Source organism: Desmodus rotundus, chromosome 9 (genome assembly GCF_022682495.2).
Source record: "Desmodus rotundus isolate HL8 chromosome 9, HLdesRot8A.1, whole genome shotgun sequence".
Taxonomy (NCBI): Eukaryota; Metazoa; Chordata; class Mammalia; order Chiroptera; family Phyllostomidae; genus Desmodus; species Desmodus rotundus.
In genome coordinates this window covers 76,268,985-76,289,180 of record NC_071395.1, presented here as the reverse complement: position 1 = coordinate 76,289,180, position 20,196 = coordinate 76,268,985, and the positions used below count along the sequence as shown (strand labels likewise).

Sequence of the window (20,196 nt, the reverse complement as noted above, 5' to 3'; positions counted from 1 at the left end):
GGGTAACTCCCCACTCTCCCCACTGAGCCCTGCTTTTCTTCCTGTGGAGCCTGTCTTCAGTAGGCAGTGTCCAGGCAGAGAGAGGAAGCCTGGCCCCTAACAACATGAATGAAAGAAGGGAAGCCCTGCTTGGGAGATAGAAATCTCTCACTCTCAGTTGCTGGGCTCATCAATAATTCAGGGGCTGCTGTCAGGTCTGATCTCTGCAATGGCTTCCTCAATATTTCAGCTGCTTCTCCAGAGCCCGTTTCTTAGCAACCAAATCATCCATGCTTTCCAGGAGGGCTGCTGGGCTGTGTGCTCCCTGGGCCCCCAGTCCAGGAAGTGGGCAGGGGGTGGAGCCACCCATGCCACCTGGAATTGGCAAGTTTGGCCCTCATGGCCCGAGGGGCGATGCTGCATGCGGAGGGAGGCATGTGTGCACCAGGTGAGGGAGATGAACAGCGTGGCACATCAGAGCCTTCCAGGTCTATTCAGGGCAGGAGCAGATGGATAAGGAGGGGAATTTTAGAAGGAGGTCGGTGTTGCTGGCCTGGCTAAAACTGACACCCCACCCCCTGGGCCTAGCATGGGTCAGGCCTGCCCTTGCCCCTCTGCCCTCCCTAGGTGTGGGGAAGAGGAGTGTTCTCCCTTCTCCCCCTTACCTAGGCTCAAGTGCTGGTTCCCTTTGTGGCCCAGGTGCGGTGGAGGCTTGCCTCCTGCATCAGCTGAGACGCCGTGCCGCCGGCTTCCTGCGCAGTGACAAGGTGGCTGCTCTGTTCACCAAGGTGGGGAAGACGTGCCCAGTGGCCGGCGAGATTTGCCACAAGGTACAAGAGCTGCAGCAACAAGTAGAGGGCAGGTGAGCCCTGGGCCCGGCCCTCCCACCCCTCCCTTCTGCTCTTCCCATTTGGTATTGGCTACTTCCAAGGCTGGTTTTTGGGCTCGTTTCTTGAGGGGCCTCTCGGGACCAGGCTAAGGGTGGGGGCGTTGGCCCCTTTCAGGCACTAGGCCCTATCCCACTGCCCTCAGCTCCTGCATCCTGGTCAGTGCTCTGGGCTCTCGTCTTATGGCACCAAACTCCACTCCCAGTGCCACTAGTTTGGGGTTCAGCCCTGGACTCTTGCACTCCTAAAGCCCACCCCTCTTTGCAGGAAACCCTTGGTGAGTAACCAGGAAGCCCTGCGGAGACAGAGCTCTGCCAGTGGGAAGGCCCCAGCCCTCAGCCCACAGGCCTTGAAACACATATGGGTACGCACAGCGCTCATCGAGAAGGTGCTGGACAGGGTCGTGCAGTACCTGGTGGAGAACTGCAGGTGAATGCCCCTTCCTGGGACCCACCTCCTGACCATTCCTTCAGCCCCACCCCTCAGCATGCTCGGCTCTCCAGCACAGGCCCCAGGCACGCCTGCTCTCCCCTGTAGCTCCTCAAAAGCATAGACCACACCAGGCACCCCACCAAGTTCCGTTCTTACGGGTTTATTTCTTCTTGGTGACTGACAAGAATTTGGTCTGTGTGGGAATATCCCTGCTTGGTGAGCTTGACTGTCCCGGGATGAGTCTGGGAGCCCAGCAGTGCCCCTGTCTGTCTCTCCCACTGGCAGCAAGTACTATGAGAAGGAGGCGTTACTGGCAGACCCTGTGTTTGGTCCCATCTTGGCCTGTCTTCTAGGTGAGCCTAAGAGCAGAGAGGCCTCTGCTGGGCCAGTGGGGGCTTAGGGGCAGGTGTAGGGGGCACCGTCTGAGTGGCTGTGTCTGTCTCCACAGTGGGACCCTGTGCCTTGGAGTACACCAAGCTCAAGACAGCCGATCACTACTGGACTGACCCTTCTGCTGATGAGCTTGTCCAGAGGCACCGTATACGGGGTCCCTTTAATCGCCAGGACTCCCCTGCAAAGCGCCCAGCCCTAGGAGTAGGCGTCCCTCGCCCCGCCCCATGTGCTCATCCAAGTTATGCCCATGGGCATGTAGGGAGGAGCAGCTGGCCCCCATGTTCTTTGCAGACACAGACTGGGACTTGGAGATGTCCCAAGGTAGTGGCCACCTCAGCACAGCCTCTTCCCCGCACTGGCACTTAATGCCAAGAACACATAAATGCCAGGGGCACACCTGGCTGAGAGGACACTAGGGGCAGGGAGGACCCCCGAGGTCATCTAGAGAGGGTCTGCATGGAAGTCCAGGGTCCTCAACCTCCCAGGTTGATTGCCCAGGGCTGGGGCTGAGCTGGGGCTTTGTGCAGATCCGGAAGCGGCACTCGAGCGGCAGCACCTCGGAGGACAGGCTAGCTGCCTGTGCCCGCGAGTACGTGGAGTCCCTGCACCAGAACTCGAGGACGCGGCTCCTCTACGGCAAGAACAACGTGCTGGTGCAGCCGGTAGGAAAGCCTAGTGCCCTCCCCCCACTTCCCTCCTCTGAAGGCCCCAGGACCGGACCCCTCCAGTCACATTTATCACTTTCTTAAGGGGCTTGACCACAGAGAAGGGAGATAAGAACCTCACCCCCATTTCACTGTCTCATGCCCAGTCATGAACTTGCAGGAGCCAGAAATGGCATCTGCTCTGGCAAACTGAGAACCAAGCCATCTGGGGACAGGAATGGCAGCCAGCAGGCAGGGGAACGCCCAGCTTGGGTATGGCCAGGACATACTTGGCAACCAGGAGAGGGACAGGACAGAGCCAGTGGCACCAGGCCAGCCAGGAAGAGGATATGCCCACATCCACATGTGGTTCACGTTCTCCCCTGCTTCCACCTGGCCCCCAGCCCAGGGCCCTATGACTGGACTAGCTTGGCCCCCTCCCCCACTCCCACCTGGAGTTCGTTTTCCATAGGCCATCCCTGGGAGACTCTCAGCCCCTCTCATCTCTGTCTTCTTGTGTGTCTCCTCCCTGCAGAAGGAGGACATGGAGGCTGTTCCTGGCTACCTCTCCCTGCACCAGTCTGCAGAGAGCCTAACTCTGAAGTGGACTCCCAACCAGCTCATGAATGGGACTCTGGGGGACTCCGAGCTGGAAAAGAGGTGGGGGCTTTGGGACTCACTCCCAGGAGCCAGGGAAGGGAGTAAGAGCTTGCCACCAGGCAGGGGGGTGGAAAGGCCCAGCCTGCTCCAGGAGGCAGGCCTCACACTGTATCCGATGCCAAGAATTGCAGAGAGAGGCTGCCTGGAAATATTCCCAAGCTCTCTAAGACCCAGCCAGGCCTGGGCATTAAGAGGGTTCCCTGAGCCAAGCTCTAGGCATCTGAGACTGCCAGGCTCTGTGCCATGAGGGCAGCGTGGAGCCCAGAGGGACGTGGCTGGCTGAGGTCACTTCTTGGCTACGGTGATCCTGTCTTCAGGGTAGTTTCACGGGTGTTGGGGCCAGGAGATGAGGAAGACAGGATGGCTGGCCTTGGAACACAGTGACACCAATCTGGTTTCTTTCCAGCGTTTACTGGGACTATGCCCTGGTTGTACCCTTCAGTCAGATTGTCTGCATCCACTGCCACCAGCAAAGTGAGCTTCCCTTGTCCTGGGCACAGGGGTGAGCAGGGAGAGACTACCTTCTGGTCACATGCTGTGCACAACCCATTGGATGTCTTGTCGTCCTGTCATCCCCACACTCTAGCCCCGCTGTCCTCTTACCAAGCCTGGGTCCTGGCCAAATGGGCTGCGGTGACAGCCAGGAGGTCTGGAGGCCCCGCCTCACTCACCCACGTTCAACCCCCCGCCCCCAGAGAACGGTGGCACACTCGTACTGGTGAGCCAGGATGGCATCCAGAGGCCACCGCTGCACTTCCCCCAGGGAGGACACCTGCTGTCCTTTTTGTCCTGCCTGGAGAACGGACTTCTGCCTCGAGGACAGCTAGAGCCCCCGCTCTGGACCCAGCAGGGGAAGGTATCTCAGGGCTTGGGAGGCTGGAGGTGAAGGGATGTGTGAGGTGGGTTCTCTGCCCACCTCCTGCCCTTTCCCCACACGGAGTTCTTAGGAGCAGCCTTGGGTGGGACCCTGGAACGGACTCTGCCCTGCACAGGCTAACTGCCCACCTCTTCTTCCTCAGGGGAAGGTGTTCCCCAAGCTACGGAAACGCGGCAGCACGCGGCCCGTGGATGTGGAGGAGATGGGCACAGGGTGGGCCACGGACTACGTGTTCCGGATCGTTTACCCCGGTCACAGACACGAGCACAGTGAGTGTCCCACACGGCTTCTGTGGAGGAGAAGGATGCTCAGGGGGGTGGGGGAGCACAGCCTCACCCAGGAGGGGTGGCAGGCAAGGTCCACGGGCAGACCAGGATAAGACCAGTGGTTCAGGGCTTAGTCTCTCACTGGGCCTTTTACCTACAGAGAATTTGCTTCTCTTCTACCTGCTCTCTTTTCCCTTCCCTTGTCACCCTGAGAATCTTGGCTCAGCTGATCCAGGCGTCCCTATACAACGTTCTCTTAGTCATCCTTTCATGCCCTGCCCCAGGGGTGAAAATGTGGCGAGACTAGATGCAGAAGGCAGAGAACTCTCCATTTTGCCTCAGCCCACTGACTGGCCTCCAGGAGGCCTGGGTGCGGGGCAGTGCTTCTTTTTGGGCGGTGCAAATTGTTCACTGACTCCACTGGAGCCAGAACCCTTCTCAAACCGGCTACTGATGCGAGGAGCTATAGCTGGAGTAGGGGGTGCATCTGAAAAGGGTGAGACTTTCAGCTTGGGGCTGGAGGAGGGTGGGGCTGAAAGGCGGCTTAGCACTGGTGGGTCCTGTCCCACCTGGCTGTACGCTGCTGGGCCCCACTAGGTATCTACCATCACCAGAGCTCCTTTTCTGGGCAGCGCGTTCTGCTCCCCGCAGGTGTCTCCCGGCCAGACCCACTGATCTGGGAAGAAGGTCAGGGGATGCGCCAGCCGGGATCATTTGCCGCCAGAGCACCTGCTCCCTAAATGTCCTAACTTGTGCCAGTTAGTTGTCAACAAGTTGTCTCTGTATTAACAGATGGGTTTCCCAGACTGCAAACACATACCCACAGCACAAGCAGTCTCAACAGGCTTGGAGGGCACAAGATGTGGGCCCCCCCTCCCCCCCCCCCCCCTGCCCTGATGTGCCTGACTAGGAGACACATCTGCCGGGCGTGTTTGCAAGCCTGGCATTTAACCTCGGGCAATTGCTCGGCTTAGATTACTCAGCCTTCACTTCCTCTCTTCAAGCCGTGGCATTTCCCACTTCTGGTCACTTCACTTCAAGATCCACTTCCCTGGAGGGCCCCAAGCGGGGGTTCCAAGGGGCTGAAACCCAGTAGGGTGACTCAGGCTCCTCGAGAGCAGCCCTGGGGAACCTTTGGAGGAGAAGGTTGGACTTTTAGTCTGAAGAAGGGGGTTCGGGGAAATCTTTGCGTTTGGCCCGGCCTGACCATGACGCAAGCTGAAGGACGACCCAGATCCATCCGCCAACAGTAGTGCCCGGGCCGAGCCAGGGCTGGGGAAGCGCCCGCGCTGCCAGCCCGTCCCAGCTGGCCCGGTCCTTCCCTGCCCTGGCTCCCTGGCTCAGTTCTCTCTTCTCTGTTCTTCCTAGGGAGGGTCTTCTCCAAAGAGTGGAGCTCTATAGCTGCTATTGTCCTCCCACTTTCTTCCATACTCTCCCCAGTAAATCATCAAAAGACTCTCAGGTCCCCCCTTCCACTCTTCCATGCACTGCAGGCTGAAGGTGACCCAGACTCCATTCTACTCCCCACGAGGACGGAGTTGGAGTCCGGTCTCTCCTGCCCCCGGGCTAGGGTCCTTATGCTCTGCCTCTCTCGCCGTTCTCTTTGAGCAGTCACTATTAACTACCACCACCTAGCGGCCAGCCGTGCGGCCTCGGTGGACGATGATGAGGAAGAGGAGGATAAACTACACGCGATGCTCTCAATGATCTGCTCGCGGAACCTCACAGCTCCCAATCCGATGAAAGGTTTTTATCCCTCCCCTTCTCCCTGACCTACCCTGTCCTTCTGCCCCACCCTCCTGGGCCCACTTGCCACCCACCGCAGGGGCTCGAATGGCAGTGTTGGCATTATGGGACTTGTACCCAGGGTGGTTCCCTTCCATCAAGAGGCAGGTCCGGGAGGGCGGAAGGAGGCGCTGGCAAGAAGAGTGGATGGGACAAGATGCAGTGGGCCCTGGGGTCCCCACTGTGTCTGTAAGGAGAGGGAAGAGACCCACTGGGTGGGAAGGTCTGACAGTCTGGCTGCCCCTGGAAACCCCAAATGGCCCACTGAGCCCTTTCCCACTCCTGGGCGTCATACGGGCAAACCCAAGGCAGTGCCTCTCTCTTTTTCCCCTGCTGGCTGGGCTGACGGGCCCTGGGCCCTGTGCCTCTGAGTCCTGCCTCTCTGAAACAGGGCAGAAGTACCAGGCCTCTCCTGGGCAGGGGTAGGAGCTGGACGGCTCACACAGACAGGAGTCACCAGAGGGTCAGGTGAGGGGTTGGGGCCACCATGGAAGGAGACCCAGGGCTCAGTTTACCCAGTAAGCTTGGGTTCTCCAGCAGGTACTGCCCGGTGCTTTAGTATGAAATCTAGATATCTCTGCCAGGGATGTGAGTCAGGTACGCTCGTCCTCACAGGCCTCAGGGTGTACAGTTGCAGAGGTCCCTTTATTGTAAGTGGTGCAGCCCAATACCCACAGCTGCTCCACCCACCACCCATCTTAGCGCAGAGCTAGGCTAGTGGAGAGGGACCCCACTCTCTGGAGTGTAATCAGCCAGGGAACCTGTGAGGCGTAGGCTGGGGAGCCCAAGGGACATCGGTCCCTTACGAAGGGCCAGCTCTCTTGGAATTGAGGGGAACTTCCCCATTCTCATGCCACAGAGTTAATTGCTGCCCCTCTCCCTGCCCTGCAGAGGGTGTCTAAGGGCACGTGACATTCCCCTTACTCTCCACAAAGTCCTGCTAAAGAGTCCAGTTCCTTAGCCAGGCTGCCAAGACAATGGTGGTCTCCCTCTCTCTGGGCAACCAAGTCCTGTGGCCTAGCGCAGGCCTAGCAGCCCCCAGCAGGGCCCTGCCAGCTGCCCCCTTATTCCCCACATGCCCGCCTTCGTGACTACCCTTCCCCCCAGCGTCCCAGTCGGATGTGCAGGCCGGCCCCGGATGGGGACCCGGGGAACCTCACTTAATGTCTGTCACCTGCACACGGCCTGCCACCTGGTTCCTTGCAAGCCTGGGCTTGGGGATGATGCTTATTACAGGTTAACTGACTGTAAGCAGTGTGGGAAAGCTGAGTCAGGAGGGCCTGGCTGACCCTCTTACCCCCAGGCACTGGTAGTCAGGCTAGAGGCTGGAGGCTCCTGCTGAGCCCCTGTCTTAGAAGACTTGATGGTAGGAGGCCCCCCTTTACCGGTCTTAATACTGAGGCCTCCAGGGTCAGAGAAACCTCCAAGCCCACAGGGTACAGAGGCCTCAGGGCTTGTCTCGGAATTATTTTGGGGAACTCAGGGGGCCAGACCTACCCAGTATGCCAGCATGCAGCCCCTGGGACTCCAGTGCTTGGGGGAGGAGAGGAGGCAGGGGAGCAGAGTCAGCAGGTGGTGGGGGGAGATGGTGCGAGAGCCCCCACCTCCACTCCAGTCCATAATGACAACACTGTTGAGTCCGTCCTGCTAGCTGTTGCTTTTCAGGCCTGCAACATGCTTGACTTGTGCATGTGAACCAAGTGGCGGGTGTCCAGACTCTCCTCTCCTTCCCCTCCCCCCTTCTCCTGCTGCCTCCCACAGAGCAGAGATGCTGTTCACTCTAATTCTGCTCCAGGCCAGGCACCTTTCACTCGGAGTCTTAGGGGCTGTGGGGTTCAACCACCCTGATCGTTTTGCTTCAAGCTTTCCTCAAGCCCAGAGGAGAGAGTCAGAGTCAAAGCTGACCCAGCCGAGCCCCCGCCCAGCCTGCTGCCCCTTGCCCAGTCACTCCAGAGCTCCCGCTGTCTGCACTGGGTTAAATCAGATGCAGTGTTCCATGCTGGCTGGTTCAGCTCCTTCCTGGAGAATTAAGGTGAAGAGCATTGACCCAGGAGACTTGCCCTGGCTGAGCCCTGCTTTCCAGGCATGAGCTCATTTCCCTGCGCGCCCTCCCTCTGCACCTGTTGCCCCCCTTGCCTGCCCGCCTGCTGCCTGCCGCCTGCCTGGCTGGGTCTGCTCCCACCTCAGCTCCTCTCAAGACCGGCCTCTCTCCTGCCTGCTGTCATGGCATGAGCTGAGCCCCTTCCCTCCCCACCTGCACTTGTCCTCCCCTCTTCTCTTCCCTGACTCTTCCGCATGGCTTGCAAGGCCTCGTTCCCAGAGCCGCAGCCCCTCCACCCCGAGTATGTTCCCTTAATTTGCCTCCTGGTGGAGCTGAAGGGCCAGATCGCTACAAAAACCCCACCCAGGGTCTGGGAAAAGATTCCTGGCCAACACCAGGCAGCCCTTGAGAGGACTGGAGGGGGCTCAGCTCAGCCCTCCCCACCAAAGCACACCTAGAGCTGGAGTCTGGCCACACAGAAAGCAGACCCAGGTCTGCTCTGGACTCAGCAGGCCAGGGCCCAGGCCACGACTCACATAAAGCAACGCTGCTTGAAAGAAGTCCTCATCACACACACACACACAGCTCTCTCTTTCCCTGGTCTTCACTCACCTCTGTTCTCTCCCTCCCTCCTAGCATCACCTCCTAGTCCTTTCACTTACTGCCCTCCCTTTGCTTCCTCTCTGTGGCTCACTGGACCTGCCGGAGTGCCCCCTGCCCCACCCGGGCCCTAGAAGCTCTCACTGGTCACGACTTCTCATTCAGACCAGCTGGGCTGGCGGAGGAGGCTCCATCTCTTGTACTTTGGGTGGAGATATGTCTAAGGAGCGGTTTTCTGAGGCTGCCCCTGGGGACATTCTTCTGGATGGTTGGTGGAACAGTGTGCCCAGCCACTACCCTCATCCCAGTGGTGGCCTGGCAGCCCTGGGACCTTTGCCTTTCCTGTCAGCCCGCCTGTGTGTGTGGGTGGCCACTGTGCTGAGCGCAGTCAGGCTGAGCAAGGACGGGGAACTCAGGGAGGACCCATGGGAGCTGGCAGCGGGGCTGGGCGGCCTGCGTAGGGAGCCCTGACCCTCTTCAGCCACTGGCCACCAGGTCTAGAACTCTCAGGGGTCCTCAGGGGCTTTGATCAGTGGAGACTCTTGGCACAGGAAAGCGGGCAGTGTTCTGGGTCCAGACACCTGCCTATGCCTCTCAGAGTTTGTCCAAGAGGACCAGGCTGAATCACCGAAGAACACGCTAGCTGGCAGCAGTTTAGGGAGCTCAGGCTTCAGTTGTTCCTTCTCTTGCTTTCTCTTCCCTCTAGAAAAGCAAGTGTTTTCCATTGCTGATAGCAAGATGGAGAGAACAAACACAATCATCCACAACTCAGTCAAAGTATTCCCTCATGTGCAGAAAAATCAGGTGGAGGCTGGGAAGTGTCGGGCACCTCCCCCTCACCACTGCCATCTCTGGGCTCTGGACCAGACAGGCGCCACCCCTGTGGCTCCCCACCAATGGGTGGCTTCATGCTGCAGCTCTGGGCACAGAGGTGGGCCTGCTGCAGGGTGGCTGGGACAGGAGGCTAGCCAGGCCCTGACCACAGTCCCCTTCCTGTCCTCAGATGCTGGTGACATGATCGAGATGCAGGGCTTTGGGCCCAGCCTGCCAGCCTGGCACCTAGAGCCCCTGTGTGGCCAGGGCTCTCCCTGCCCCTCCTGCTCCACCAGTAGCTCCCCATATGCGACTCCTAGGCGCTGCACCTGTGTCCCCGACCGGTGAGTGGGCAGGGAGAACACTGCCACGTGGGTGTGTCCGTCTGTGTGTATGTGCCAGTCAGTGTCACTTGCCTGGCATGGCAGCCTTGAGTTGGTCAGACCTGGGTTCGAATTTCATTTCTGCTACCCATGTGACTTTGGCAAGTTACTGAGTCTCTATGAGCCTCTACGATTCTGAGCCTCAGTTTCCTCATCTGTGAAATGGGGCTCACACCACGAGCTTCCTGATGCTCTTGTGAGGACTGAATAAGGTGCATAACCCACAGGAGTACTCAGAGCTGTGCCGGGCAAAGCAGGCGCTCAGTCCTTGTGAGCCCCCCTTCTCAGTGTGGACATAGGCCCCATCATCAGGGTGTGTGTCTGGGGACATGCAGCAGGTCCCTGGACACCTGCATGTGCCAGGAACAGCACAGGAAAGGGGTTCATGTGAGGACCGTGTGCCAGCACTGATGCTTTTGCTGGCCACTTGCCTTCACCTGTTGTTTCTTTTCGCCTGTTCCTCCTGAGGGCTCTGAGGTGGTTCTCTCCATTTTTCACTTGAGGAAACCAGAATTCACTCACATGAGGTGAAGTTGGTGCCCAAGGTCCCCAGGGTGGTTGGAGGCCAGGCTGGGCTCCCAGCAGCTCTACTCAGGCTGGCTGGCAGCCACAGGGAGCCCCCGACATGCTGCTGAGCTATGACCTGCTCTGCACACCACCGCAAGGTCCTTAGTTCACATCCTCCCCCCACCAGAGGAGACACGGCCCTCTGAGCCAGGTTGATTCCACAGGTTGCCCCTCAGGCTACTATGTGAGAGCATGAAGAGGCAGATCGTGTCGCGGGCCTTCTACGGCTGTGAGTGCGGGGTGAGGTTGGGCCACGGGAGGCAGGGGCAGGGGGAGGCGCCGTGGTCATGGTCTCCTGGCTCACCAACCCCTCCCCAGGGCTGGCGTACTGCCGCCACCTGTCCACGGTGCGGACCCACCTGTCAGCGCTGGTGCATCACAACATCATCCCGCCCGCCCGGCCCCCAGGGGCCTCGGGGGGCCTCACCAAGGACGTGTGGAGCAAGTATCAGAAGGATGAAAAGGTGCACACTCTAGGGCGCCGGGGCCAGAGGCCAGGCCAAGGGGCTGGGGCGGGCGGCAGTGCTTGCACAGCAGGCTGTTCTGGGAGCAGCCCTCACAGGCCAGCTGGGCATCCGGGGAAAAGGTGGTAGTGGTCCAGGTTGACGGGCCAGGACTGATGGCCTCGAAGTGGCCTGGGTCCTGGGAGACTCTCAGCTGCGACTGTGGGTTTCCATGGGAAGAGCACTGGTTCATTCTGCTTCCATGTTACCCTACAACCCTAGGCAAATCTCTGCATCTTTCTGGGCTTCGTTTCTGCCCTGCGAGAAGGTGGGGTTCAAGGAGATCTCATCCAGCTCTAATGTGGGGCAGGCAGGGAGTGACGGCCCCAAAGCAGGATTTCCCTGGGCTTCAGCAGAGGGACCGAGTCACTGTTCTCAGCCCCAGCTCTCCATGGGATGGTGTCACCCAGGGGCCACAGGGACTGCGGGGACTGCACAGTCTGTACCCCCTGGGTCCCTCAGAACTACAAGGAGCTGGAGCTGCTGCGGCAAGTTTACTACGGAGGCGTGGAGCACGAGATCCGCAAGGACGTCTGGCCCTTTCTGCTTGGCCACTACAAGTTTGGCATGAGCAAGAAGGAGATGGAGCAGGTAGGGGAGCCCATTCCCATGGGGACAGGGAGATGGGTAGTCGGGCCAAGGGACCCGAGGAAAGAGGCCTCAGAAGGCTCAGCCTCTTCAAACATGGCAGAGGAAGATGTTAGCAGAGAAAAATGTCCTTATGGCTAGGCCCAAGCCTAATATTTTTTTGTAGGGGGTTTTTTTTGTTGTTTTTTTTTGAGAGCGAGAGCGCGGAACATCAATATGTTGTTCCAGTTATGTGTGCATTCATTGGTTGGTTCTCCTATTGTGCCCTGACTGGGGATGGAACCCACAACCTTGGTGTATCGGGATGACGCTCCAACCATCTGAGCTACCTGGCCAGGGCCCCAAGCCTCGTCTTTAGCTGTCCTAGCCCCTGCAGAGGAAGGCCTAGGACCACCCTCCCCCATGGTCATGGTGTGGTCCTAGTACAGGTGGACGCAGTGGTGGCAGCAAGGTACCAGCAGGTCCTGGCAGAGTGGAAGGCCTGCGAGGCGGTGGTGAGGCAGCGGGAGCGGGAGGCTCACCCAGCCACACTCACCAAGTTCTCCTCGGGCAGCAGCATCGACAGCCACGTGCAACGTCTCATCCACCGAGATTCCACCATTAGCAATGACGTGAGCCAGACGGGACCTAGGGGTGAGGGGTGGGGCGAGAGCCACCGGCGTTTTGCTCCCCAGAGTCCTGAGCACCAGCCCAACCTCTAGTGCTCACTGGTGTTGGAGTCCTGGAAAGATGGCTTCATGTGTCTGTGTCTCATTTTCTTTCACTGAAACATGGGATGACTGTCCCCTGTCCCCCACTTCCCTGGGCGTTGCAAGAACAAAGTGAGACAGTGCGCTGTGCTCTGTTTTAATGGACTAGCAGGGAAAGATGGATTTATGAGGACTCGAAAAGTCCCTCCTCCTTTTTGAGAGGCCTCAAGGCTAAGAATAGGCAGCCCTGGGTTCTAGTCCCAGGTCCACTACTGAGAAGCTGAGGGACTTGTCTTCCCATCTCTGGGCCTCTGTGTCCCCTGTCAGCTCTGCCATGCTTTCACGGAGTGCTGTTGCTAGAGACCAGGGCAGCACTCAGAGCGGTGCCGTGGTGTCTACTGGCAGGAGCTCCGCCTCAGGAGCCCGTCACTGCAGTGAGAATGGACCTGTGGAGCCGGCTCAGAGCCCGGCTGGGCCCGGGGCCTCGCCCCGCCTGTAGGTGGGCGCGTCCCAGACTGCGGCTGCTGGGCCCAACCAGAAGGGATAAGTCTCTGTTTTAAGGACACTCTTTTACTAACTTACGTTTTTTCTTTAAAATTGTCACTTAAAATAATGTGTGTTCTTGCTACTTTACTAAATCCTTACTAATATTAACAGAAAACTCAAGCTGGAGCAAAACGACCAAGGCACACTCTCCTTTCCGTGCGCTTTGTCCTTAGTCCCCTGTTGGCAAGCCTGGTGCCCTCCCCCTGGCTGTGCGTGCTGTGAAGTCCTGCCTCTGCACCAGAGCCCCAGCAGCCTGGTCGCAGACTGTGTCTCCCTCGCCCGCCCTGGTCCGAGGCTCTGGTTTGCCTCCGCCCCGTGGCCTTACCTGAGACCACACTTCTTGCCCAAAGTGAGAACTCCTTTTAGCATCCCCTTCCCTGCATAGTCAAAATAGAAAAGAAAACAAACAAACTACAAACCAGCCTGCGTATGTCTCTTCTTTTCCCTGTGACTTGTCCATGGTGATGGCCTGTTTCTAATCAGCAACACATGTTTCCTTTCACTTCTTACCTCTCAGCTTGTCTGGGGCTAATGTAACCGATGAGGCAGTCCCCACAAAAATCTGCCTTGTTCTGAGCAGTCAGTACTGAAAGAAAGGAAGAACTTGTTTTCCCTAACACCCCCCAGCCTGACGCGCCCCAGGCTGCCCCAACAGCCGCACTGAGACACTGGGAAGCTCCTGATGGGCAGCCTCACCCCTTCCAGCGTGTGTAGAATGACACAGCTCACTCTGGCCATGCAGTGCCATTGAGTGTCCAGGCCTCGTGTCCCCCCTCCTCCATACAGCAGCCACAGGAAGCCTGGAGTGTTTCACTTTACATCAGGCCCCAGGAAGCAGCCAGAGAAGGGGACTGGATAGGGCTGATGTCATGTTTGCCTGGAAGCTGACTTCCCTCCCGCCGGTCAGCTGGGTCAGACAGGGAGGCTTGGTGCCCAGGGGAGGCCGTGCTGGAGGCCATGGGGTGGGAGTAGGAGATGTGAAGAGAATCCTCCATCCTTCTCATTCACTGTGCCCCCAGGAAGGAGACACTGAGCCGAGGGAAGGTTCTGGAGTGCAGGTGTAAGCCCCACCCTCTGTTCTCCCCTACCAGGTGTTTATCTCTGTGGATGACCTGGAGCCCCCAAAGCCCCCAGGCACTGAAGATTCCAGACCGGAGCCTCCCGGGGAGGACCCGGGCGCGGGGCCCCCGGGCACCGCCGTGGTGGAGCAGCAGCAGTCAGTGGAGTTTGATTCTCCAGACTCAGGACTGCCTTCCTCTCGCAACTATTCCGTGGCCTCAGGCATCCAGTCGAGCATAGATGAGGGGCCCAGTGTGGGCTTCGAGGAGGAGGACTGTGGTGGGGAGGAAGGCTCTGATGGGCCAGTACCTTCAGTCCACACTTTCTCTGAGCCCCAAGATCCCAGCCAGGAGAAGGCCTCGGAGGCAGGGGAGGAGCTGTTGGCCGTGTGCACCTCTGCCTACACTGTATGTGGATGTTCCCCAGGCCCTGTTCTCAGCCAGCCCCAGAGCCGTCCTGCCATCCCCAGGCTTGGGCACAGGCTGGAGGGTGGAAGGAGGGGTGCCCTGACCCTCTTGGAAGGCCCCAAGCCCGTCTCTCAGCACATCCCCAGAGGACTGATCTCTCAGTCCCTTGGCATTCTTTGTGGGTGTCACCTCTGGCCCCCAGCTCACCCCTGAAGGGCCCCCACTCTTTCAGATAGAACTACTGGACACGGTGGCCTTAAATCTGCACCGCATTGACAAGGATGTGCAGCGGTGTGACCGAAACTACTGGTACTTCACACCCCCCAACCTGGAGAGGCTCAGAGACATCATGTGCAGGTGCCACTGCAGGGCAGGGCTCGTTGGGAGGCAGGGACCCTGCTCCAGGAGGGGTCAGGTCTGCAGGCGTCCCGCTCCTTCTGCCTGCGCCAGAACCACACTGGACTCCCCAGCACCCCTGCCCCTCCCCTCCTCACAGGGTCTTTCAGATCAAAGCTCAGCCACACTTCAGGAAGCCTTATCTGACTTCCCTCACTCCAGGGCCCACCCTGCCCCAGCACTGCCTGAACCCGCCTGAGGATAGGGGTGCTGGGTTCTTCACCATTGTACTGCCAGTGCTGCAGGGTCGAGCGAAGGCTGACTTCTGAGTAGCGGCCTGCTCTAGAGGCCATCTCCCAAGGGCCCGAGAGGGGAGGGGAGGAAGGCACACACCCACAGTGACTCTGTCCCTGGCATCTGTCTCTGTCCTCTGTTCAGCTACGTGTGGGAACACCTGGACATGGGCTACGTGCAGGGCATGTGTGATCTGCTGGCACCTCTCCTGGTCATCCTCGATAATGGTGAGCGATGGGGCTCGTGGACGGGGGAGTGTTCGCAGAATCGTGTCAGGGTTGGGCTCACAAAATCTGGAGAAGAAATGACTGCTAGGTCTGGATGGGTGGGAATATTAGCCAACCCTGCCCCCTGGGCCCACAGGACACCCCCTGCGAAGTGAGGCGTTGGGGCTTCCTGCCCTGTGGCCTCACTCCTGTCTCCCATCAGATCAGCTGGCCTACAGCTGTTTCACCCACCTGATGAAAAGGATGAGCCAGAACTTCCCCAATGGGGGCGCCATGGACACCCACTTCGCTAACATGCGCTCCCTCATCCAGGTGAGGTCTGTAGCCGTCCTTGGGCACTTGACCAGACACTACTGGGCTTCTCCATCTTCCACATGGAGGCCAGGGAGAATTCCAAAAATCTCTTTTATGTATAAGCTTAATTTCTTTCATTTCAGAAACACATTCTTTTTTCTAGTTACAGTTGACTCACACAACCGGATGTTAATGTGGGCTCCTGTTCCTGGCTCTGGTGCTCTGGGCTGGGAGGAGCCTGCTGTGGGGTTGAGGCCCCTCCCTCCTGAGGGGTGAACCTCTGCCGCTGAGATGTCCCTCTGGATTCTCAGCCTGCGTGTGGAAGCAGGGCCGGCCCTTTCCCCCCTGCGCCGCCCTTTCTTCCAGTCTCAGTGCGGCTTCTTCTGTAAACGCTTAGTAAAAAGACTTCTGTTCAGTTAGTCTTCAGTTGGTTGTTCAGGTTGATTGTTCTGTAACTTAGTTGTAATTCCCGTTTGTATCTGGGAGGCAGTGAGTGTAACTTTCAGCTACTTTGCGCAAGCTTGGATTCCCCCTGAAATTCAATACTGTGTTAGTTTCAGGTGTACAGCATAGTGGTTAGACATATTCCTCAGTTATGAGGTGAGGTTGTCCCCCCGTAAATCTGGCACCCACCCGGCACTGTACATGGGAATTACAGTGTTACTGACCACATGCCCCGTGCTGGACTTACCTCCCCGTGACTGTTCTGTGACCACCAACCTGTGCTTCTCAGTCCCTTGCCTTTCCTACCCAGGCCCCCAACTTCCCTCCTCTCTGGCAACTGCCATCAGTCTGTTCTCTGTGTCTGCGAGTCTGTTTCTGGAAAACACATTGTTTTCAATGTTATAAATCAAGGTGGGGTGTCTGTATGGGAATGCTTGCGCTCCTGAAAGTTCTGGTGAGTGGTATGGTTGATGATGCAGCCAAACACTCAGGAAATAGTGTAGCTCCAAAGACAGTACAACCCACACAGGTGGGGCCGTAGAGTGCAGCCTCCAGGGGACGGGAGCAGGCTCAAGTGCAGCTACGGGGAGCCACAGCAGAAGGGGCCGGGTGGAGGGTGGGGGGCGGCAGGGTGACCTGGGGAAGGAAGGGTGACGTGGGGTCAGTCCTCCCTTTCTCCACTCACACAAGATCCTGGACTCAGAGCTGTTTGAACTGATGCACCAGAACGGAGACTACACCCACTTCTACTTCTGTTACCGCTGGTTTCTGCTGGATTTTAAGAGAGGTAAGAGAAGGGTTGGCTGGTGGGTCTGGGTGGGGTCAGGGGCAGTAAGAGATCCCTTTTCCCCTAAGGCGGTGGTTCTGGACCCTAGCTGCACTTTGGAACCACTTGGCGAACTTTCTAAAAACACCAGTGCCCTGGGCTCCCCGCAGTGTCAGACTACTAGTGTGGCTGGCTGCCTAGGCACGAGATTTTCAAAGCTCCTGAGGTGAATCCAAAACGAAGACAGAGTGGAAAATCACCCTCAGGCAATGATTTTGGGAACTGTTGTCCAACCAGATTTCCCCGGAACACCAGGGTTTGTAAAAGTAGGGCTGCTCTAGCTGAAGACGGGGTGGTGTGGGGTCCGCAGGAGCCCAGGCTGCAGGGATTACCAAGGAGAAGGACAGGGTCTTGGCCTGAGGCAAGGAACCCCGCCCCCTCGGACTGGGTTGTCTGTGAAGATGAGAACCCCAGGACTTTGGCCCCTGGGGCTCTGTCTCCACCTGTGGCCCGTTGGGGGCCTGTGGGCAGTCAGGCTCAGCCTGAGCCCCTGGCTGTGCCCAGAGCTGCCATATGAAGATGTGTTCGCTGTGTGGGAGGTGATCTGGGCGGCCCGGCACATCTCCTCGGAGCACTTCGTCCTGTTCATCGCCCTGGCCCTGGTGGAGGCCTACCGTGAGATCATCCGTGACAACAACATGGACTTCACTGACATCATCAAGTTCTTCAATGGTAGGAGCTTGTCCAGCCCATCCTGGCTGCCCCCAGCGGGGGCTTAGGAGCCTCCACTCCTGGCCTGGGCAGGGTTGGAGGGGCTCAGAAGTGCCTTCTTCCCCGTAAGCCAATGTCGGGAGTCCAGCAGGTGGACATGGAGTGGGTGGGCAGCCACAAAGCTCCTCCTAGACTACGGCCTTTGCCCCGGCATTCCCACAGTCATCCGTTTCCTGCAGAACGAGCTGAGCGTCACGATGCCCAGGAGATCCTGCAGATCGCCCGGGACCTCGTCCACAAGGTGCAGATGCTCATAGAGAACAAGTGAGGGCCGCCACCAGAGGCAGCAGCCAGCCAGAGCCTGGGCTCCGGGTGCCCCAGGCCCCGCAGGGAGAGGTGCGGGGCAACACAGCCCAGACCGCCCTGACTCCCAGCCAGCCCTGCCCGCCCAGCTGAGTTCCTAACAAAGTGCTTGTGAGCCTGGGGTTTGACTCCGGGCAGTTCTGGCCCTGCAGAGCAAGTCGGGGCCAGGGTGGGAAGGGGCAGCCTCAGGGAACAGCTGACTTGGGGAATACCTACTCTGTTCCCCTCTCCAACACCTAGAAATAGCCCCACTGCCACCAGCAGCCTCAGGCCGGACTGCTCCCACACCCTCTCCCGGGTCAGCCTGGGGCCCTCTAGAGTGATCAGGGCTGTAGTTGCCAGGCCCTCTGATGAGGGTCACATGAAGCAAGGGGCCTCTGATGTGTTTCTTCTGAGAGTCCCTTTGTAGGCCCAGTGCGTGCGTACGTGTGCCAACCCCAGCTGGAGCAGCCAGAATGGCTGCCAGTTTGGGCGTGTTTCCTGGGCTGCCTTCCGGGCCCTCCTCTGAGACTGAGGAGCAGTCAGGAGCTGGGCCCTGGGTGAGAGCAGCACTGCTGCTGTCTCTGGCCACCTGAGGTGACCCCACGCACTCCCCCAGCCTATATGGCAGGCCCCTGTATGTCTGTACGATCCCACTCTTGCTGCCTTGTCTTGCTTCATGGTTAGTTCCATCCCAGAAAGCCGTGTGAATGACACTTTGCCAGCTGAAGGGTCTGGAATGTGGTTGGAGCACTTCCTCTAGAGAGGAGTCCCAGGGTGATTCTTTAGGGAGGTGATCCTGTCACAGCCTCCTCTCAAAGGTGGCCCCAAAACTTGGAGGCAGCCCATCGTCCCGGGCATCTGAGGTTGCAGGGAAGGGGGTGCCTGGGTCTCCCTTATTTGTCGCTGGTGAGAAGCAAGGCTAGCTCTGCCTTCTACAGGCTTCTTGGGATGTTGAGAGGCGTATGGACCCAGAGCCCCCCTTGGAAGATCCTCACTCATTGGGAGGAGGGGGCACGTCATGCTGCTTGCTCTGTCATCCCCTCCCCACCACCAACACATGCAGGCTAGCTAGTTGCCCCAGGGCCGGGGCCTGCCCTTAGTCTGCCTCCAGACTAAGGTCTGGAGACTGCTACACTTGAGAAACAGGAAAAGGGCCCAGAAGCCCTTCTGCATCTGGCACAGCCTCCCCACCCACCCTGCCCTGGGCACTGCACGGCCTGTTTGGGGCCGGCCCGCCCCATTGCCCACCTGTGTCCGTGAGTCCTTGGCCTCCACCAAGCTCAGTGGCCATTGTGTGCCTGCCTTAGTGACTCAGTGGTTTTGTGAGGAACAGAGTCTGTATGTATTTTGGCTCAAAAACTGTACTCTTCAGTGTAACAAACCAATAAACACAGCATTTGGCAACGCTCGAGGCTCGGGCTGCTTGTGTGCTGGCACAGGACAGCAAGTGACTGCGTGTTGGGGAATTCTGTAATCTCCACAGTGGAGCAGTAAAGAAGGCCAACCCCACAAGGCAAGGATGGTGAAAACAGAACCAAACTTTACAAGAGAGAAGGACCTCAGCTATGGGCTGGTGGAGGTGGGGATGGTAAGCAGGCCCCAGGTATGGAGAGAGCACTTAGGGCCAGCAGTCCCATCCCAGACTGACCAATGGCCTCTGCAGCCTCTGGATTAGTGTAGGCCCCTGTCCCACCCCTTCCGCAGCCTGCCATCCTGAACAGCTATAGCGATAAGCTGGAGCTTGGCTGGAAATCTGCAAAAGCTACCCGGCCCCTCCAGCCAGTGGGGAAGGACCCTGCCCCTCTGGCCTTGGCTCCTGCCCACGGGCACTATTTTTAGGATACCTGCTTCAGACTGGAGGTCCAGGGGGAGTGAGGGCATCAAGAGGGCTCAAACCTGCTGAGGCATGGAAAGGGGCAAATCGCAGGATCCCGCCTGCCTTCCTCCACTCCTGAGGACCACTGCCCATGGTCCCAGGTAGAGGGCTCCCATTACCAGCACGCGGTCTGGTCTAGAAGGCACTGACTTTCCGAGCATTAGGGCCTATTCTCAACTCACTCCTAGCAGCCCAGGCAAGGAAACTGTTGACACAGGGAGCTCTGGGGGCAGGGGAACTTATAAGGCCCTCAAAGGAACACTGCCCCCCACCCCCACCCCAAAGCTGACCCTGTTGCCTGGAGAATCAGAATTTCCTCTCTGTGACTCCACCTGAAAGTTCACCAAAGGCCCCTGATACATTAGCCTGGAAGTGGCCTGGTTCCTTCACAGTCCCACCCAGAAGTGCTAGCCCGGAATGGGCTTCTGGGACCAGATGGAATCCCAAAATGATGGGGCAGCTGAAGGTAACGTGTGTGGATAGGAGGAGCAGGAAGTGTGAGGAGGCACTACAAACATCATCTCGGGGACCCCTCTAATTCTGGAAGTCAGTCTCCCTCTCTCACAGAGCACAGCTGGTAAATGGATTCTTTCTTGGGATTTTGCTTCCCAACACCCGGCGATAGGCCCCTCTCTTGCAGGCTGCAGCTGAGCTGGGGCTGGTAGGGTCTGTCCTTTGAGTGCACAGTGGGGAGTTTCTGCCTATTCTTATGATGTAGTGATAGCTGTCAGATAATGCTGGTCGTCACTACCAGGGGCAGTCTTCATCTTTGCCCCCAGTGCCT

The 20,196-nt window shown here is 58.4% G+C and overlaps 1 protein-coding gene across 9 annotated transcripts in view; it reads left to right on the top strand.

Annotated features, from left to right (window-relative positions):
• Positions 1-18,935, top strand: part of SGSM2 (small G protein signaling modulator 2) — a 34,310-nt gene extending 15,375 nt beyond the window's left edge. Inside the window, exons 3-26 of one of the 9 annotated variants that reach the window (XM_053911566.2) lie at positions 679-841; positions 1,134-1,295; positions 1,584-1,651; positions 1,747-1,892; positions 2,219-2,353; positions 2,871-2,995; positions 3,402-3,469; positions 3,691-3,851; positions 4,015-4,141; positions 5,750-5,884; positions 9,568-9,721; positions 10,492-10,556; positions 10,646-10,791; positions 11,293-11,421; positions 11,847-11,869; positions 11,975-12,029; positions 13,745-14,119; positions 14,352-14,476; positions 14,894-14,976; positions 15,179-15,288; positions 16,405-16,501; positions 17,045-17,212; positions 17,431-17,492; positions 18,475-18,935. In XM_053911566.2, coding sequence (XP_053767541.1) covers positions 679-841; positions 1,134-1,295; positions 1,584-1,651; positions 1,747-1,892; positions 2,219-2,353; positions 2,871-2,995; positions 3,402-3,469; positions 3,691-3,851; positions 4,015-4,141; positions 5,750-5,884; positions 9,568-9,721; positions 10,492-10,556; positions 10,646-10,791; positions 11,293-11,421; positions 11,847-11,869; positions 11,975-12,029; positions 13,745-14,119; positions 14,352-14,476; positions 14,894-14,976; positions 15,179-15,288; positions 16,405-16,501; positions 17,045-17,212; positions 17,431-17,492; positions 18,475-18,636 — 3,044 coding nt within the window. In that variant the 3' untranslated portion in view covers positions 18,637-18,935. Of the gene's footprint in view, positions 1-678; positions 842-1,133; positions 1,296-1,583; positions 1,652-1,746; positions 1,893-2,218; positions 2,354-2,870; positions 2,996-3,401; positions 3,470-3,690; positions 3,852-4,014; positions 4,142-5,749; positions 5,885-9,567; positions 9,722-10,491; positions 10,557-10,645; positions 10,792-11,292; positions 11,422-11,846; positions 12,030-13,744; positions 14,120-14,351; positions 14,477-14,893; positions 14,977-15,178; positions 15,289-16,404; positions 16,502-17,044; positions 17,213-17,413 lie in introns of all 9 variants that reach the window. The other 8 variants (XR_008425166.2, XM_053911565.2, XM_053911564.2 and 5 more) reach the window with 8 other exon arrangements.
• Positions 18,936-20,196: the final 1,261 nt, after the last annotated feature.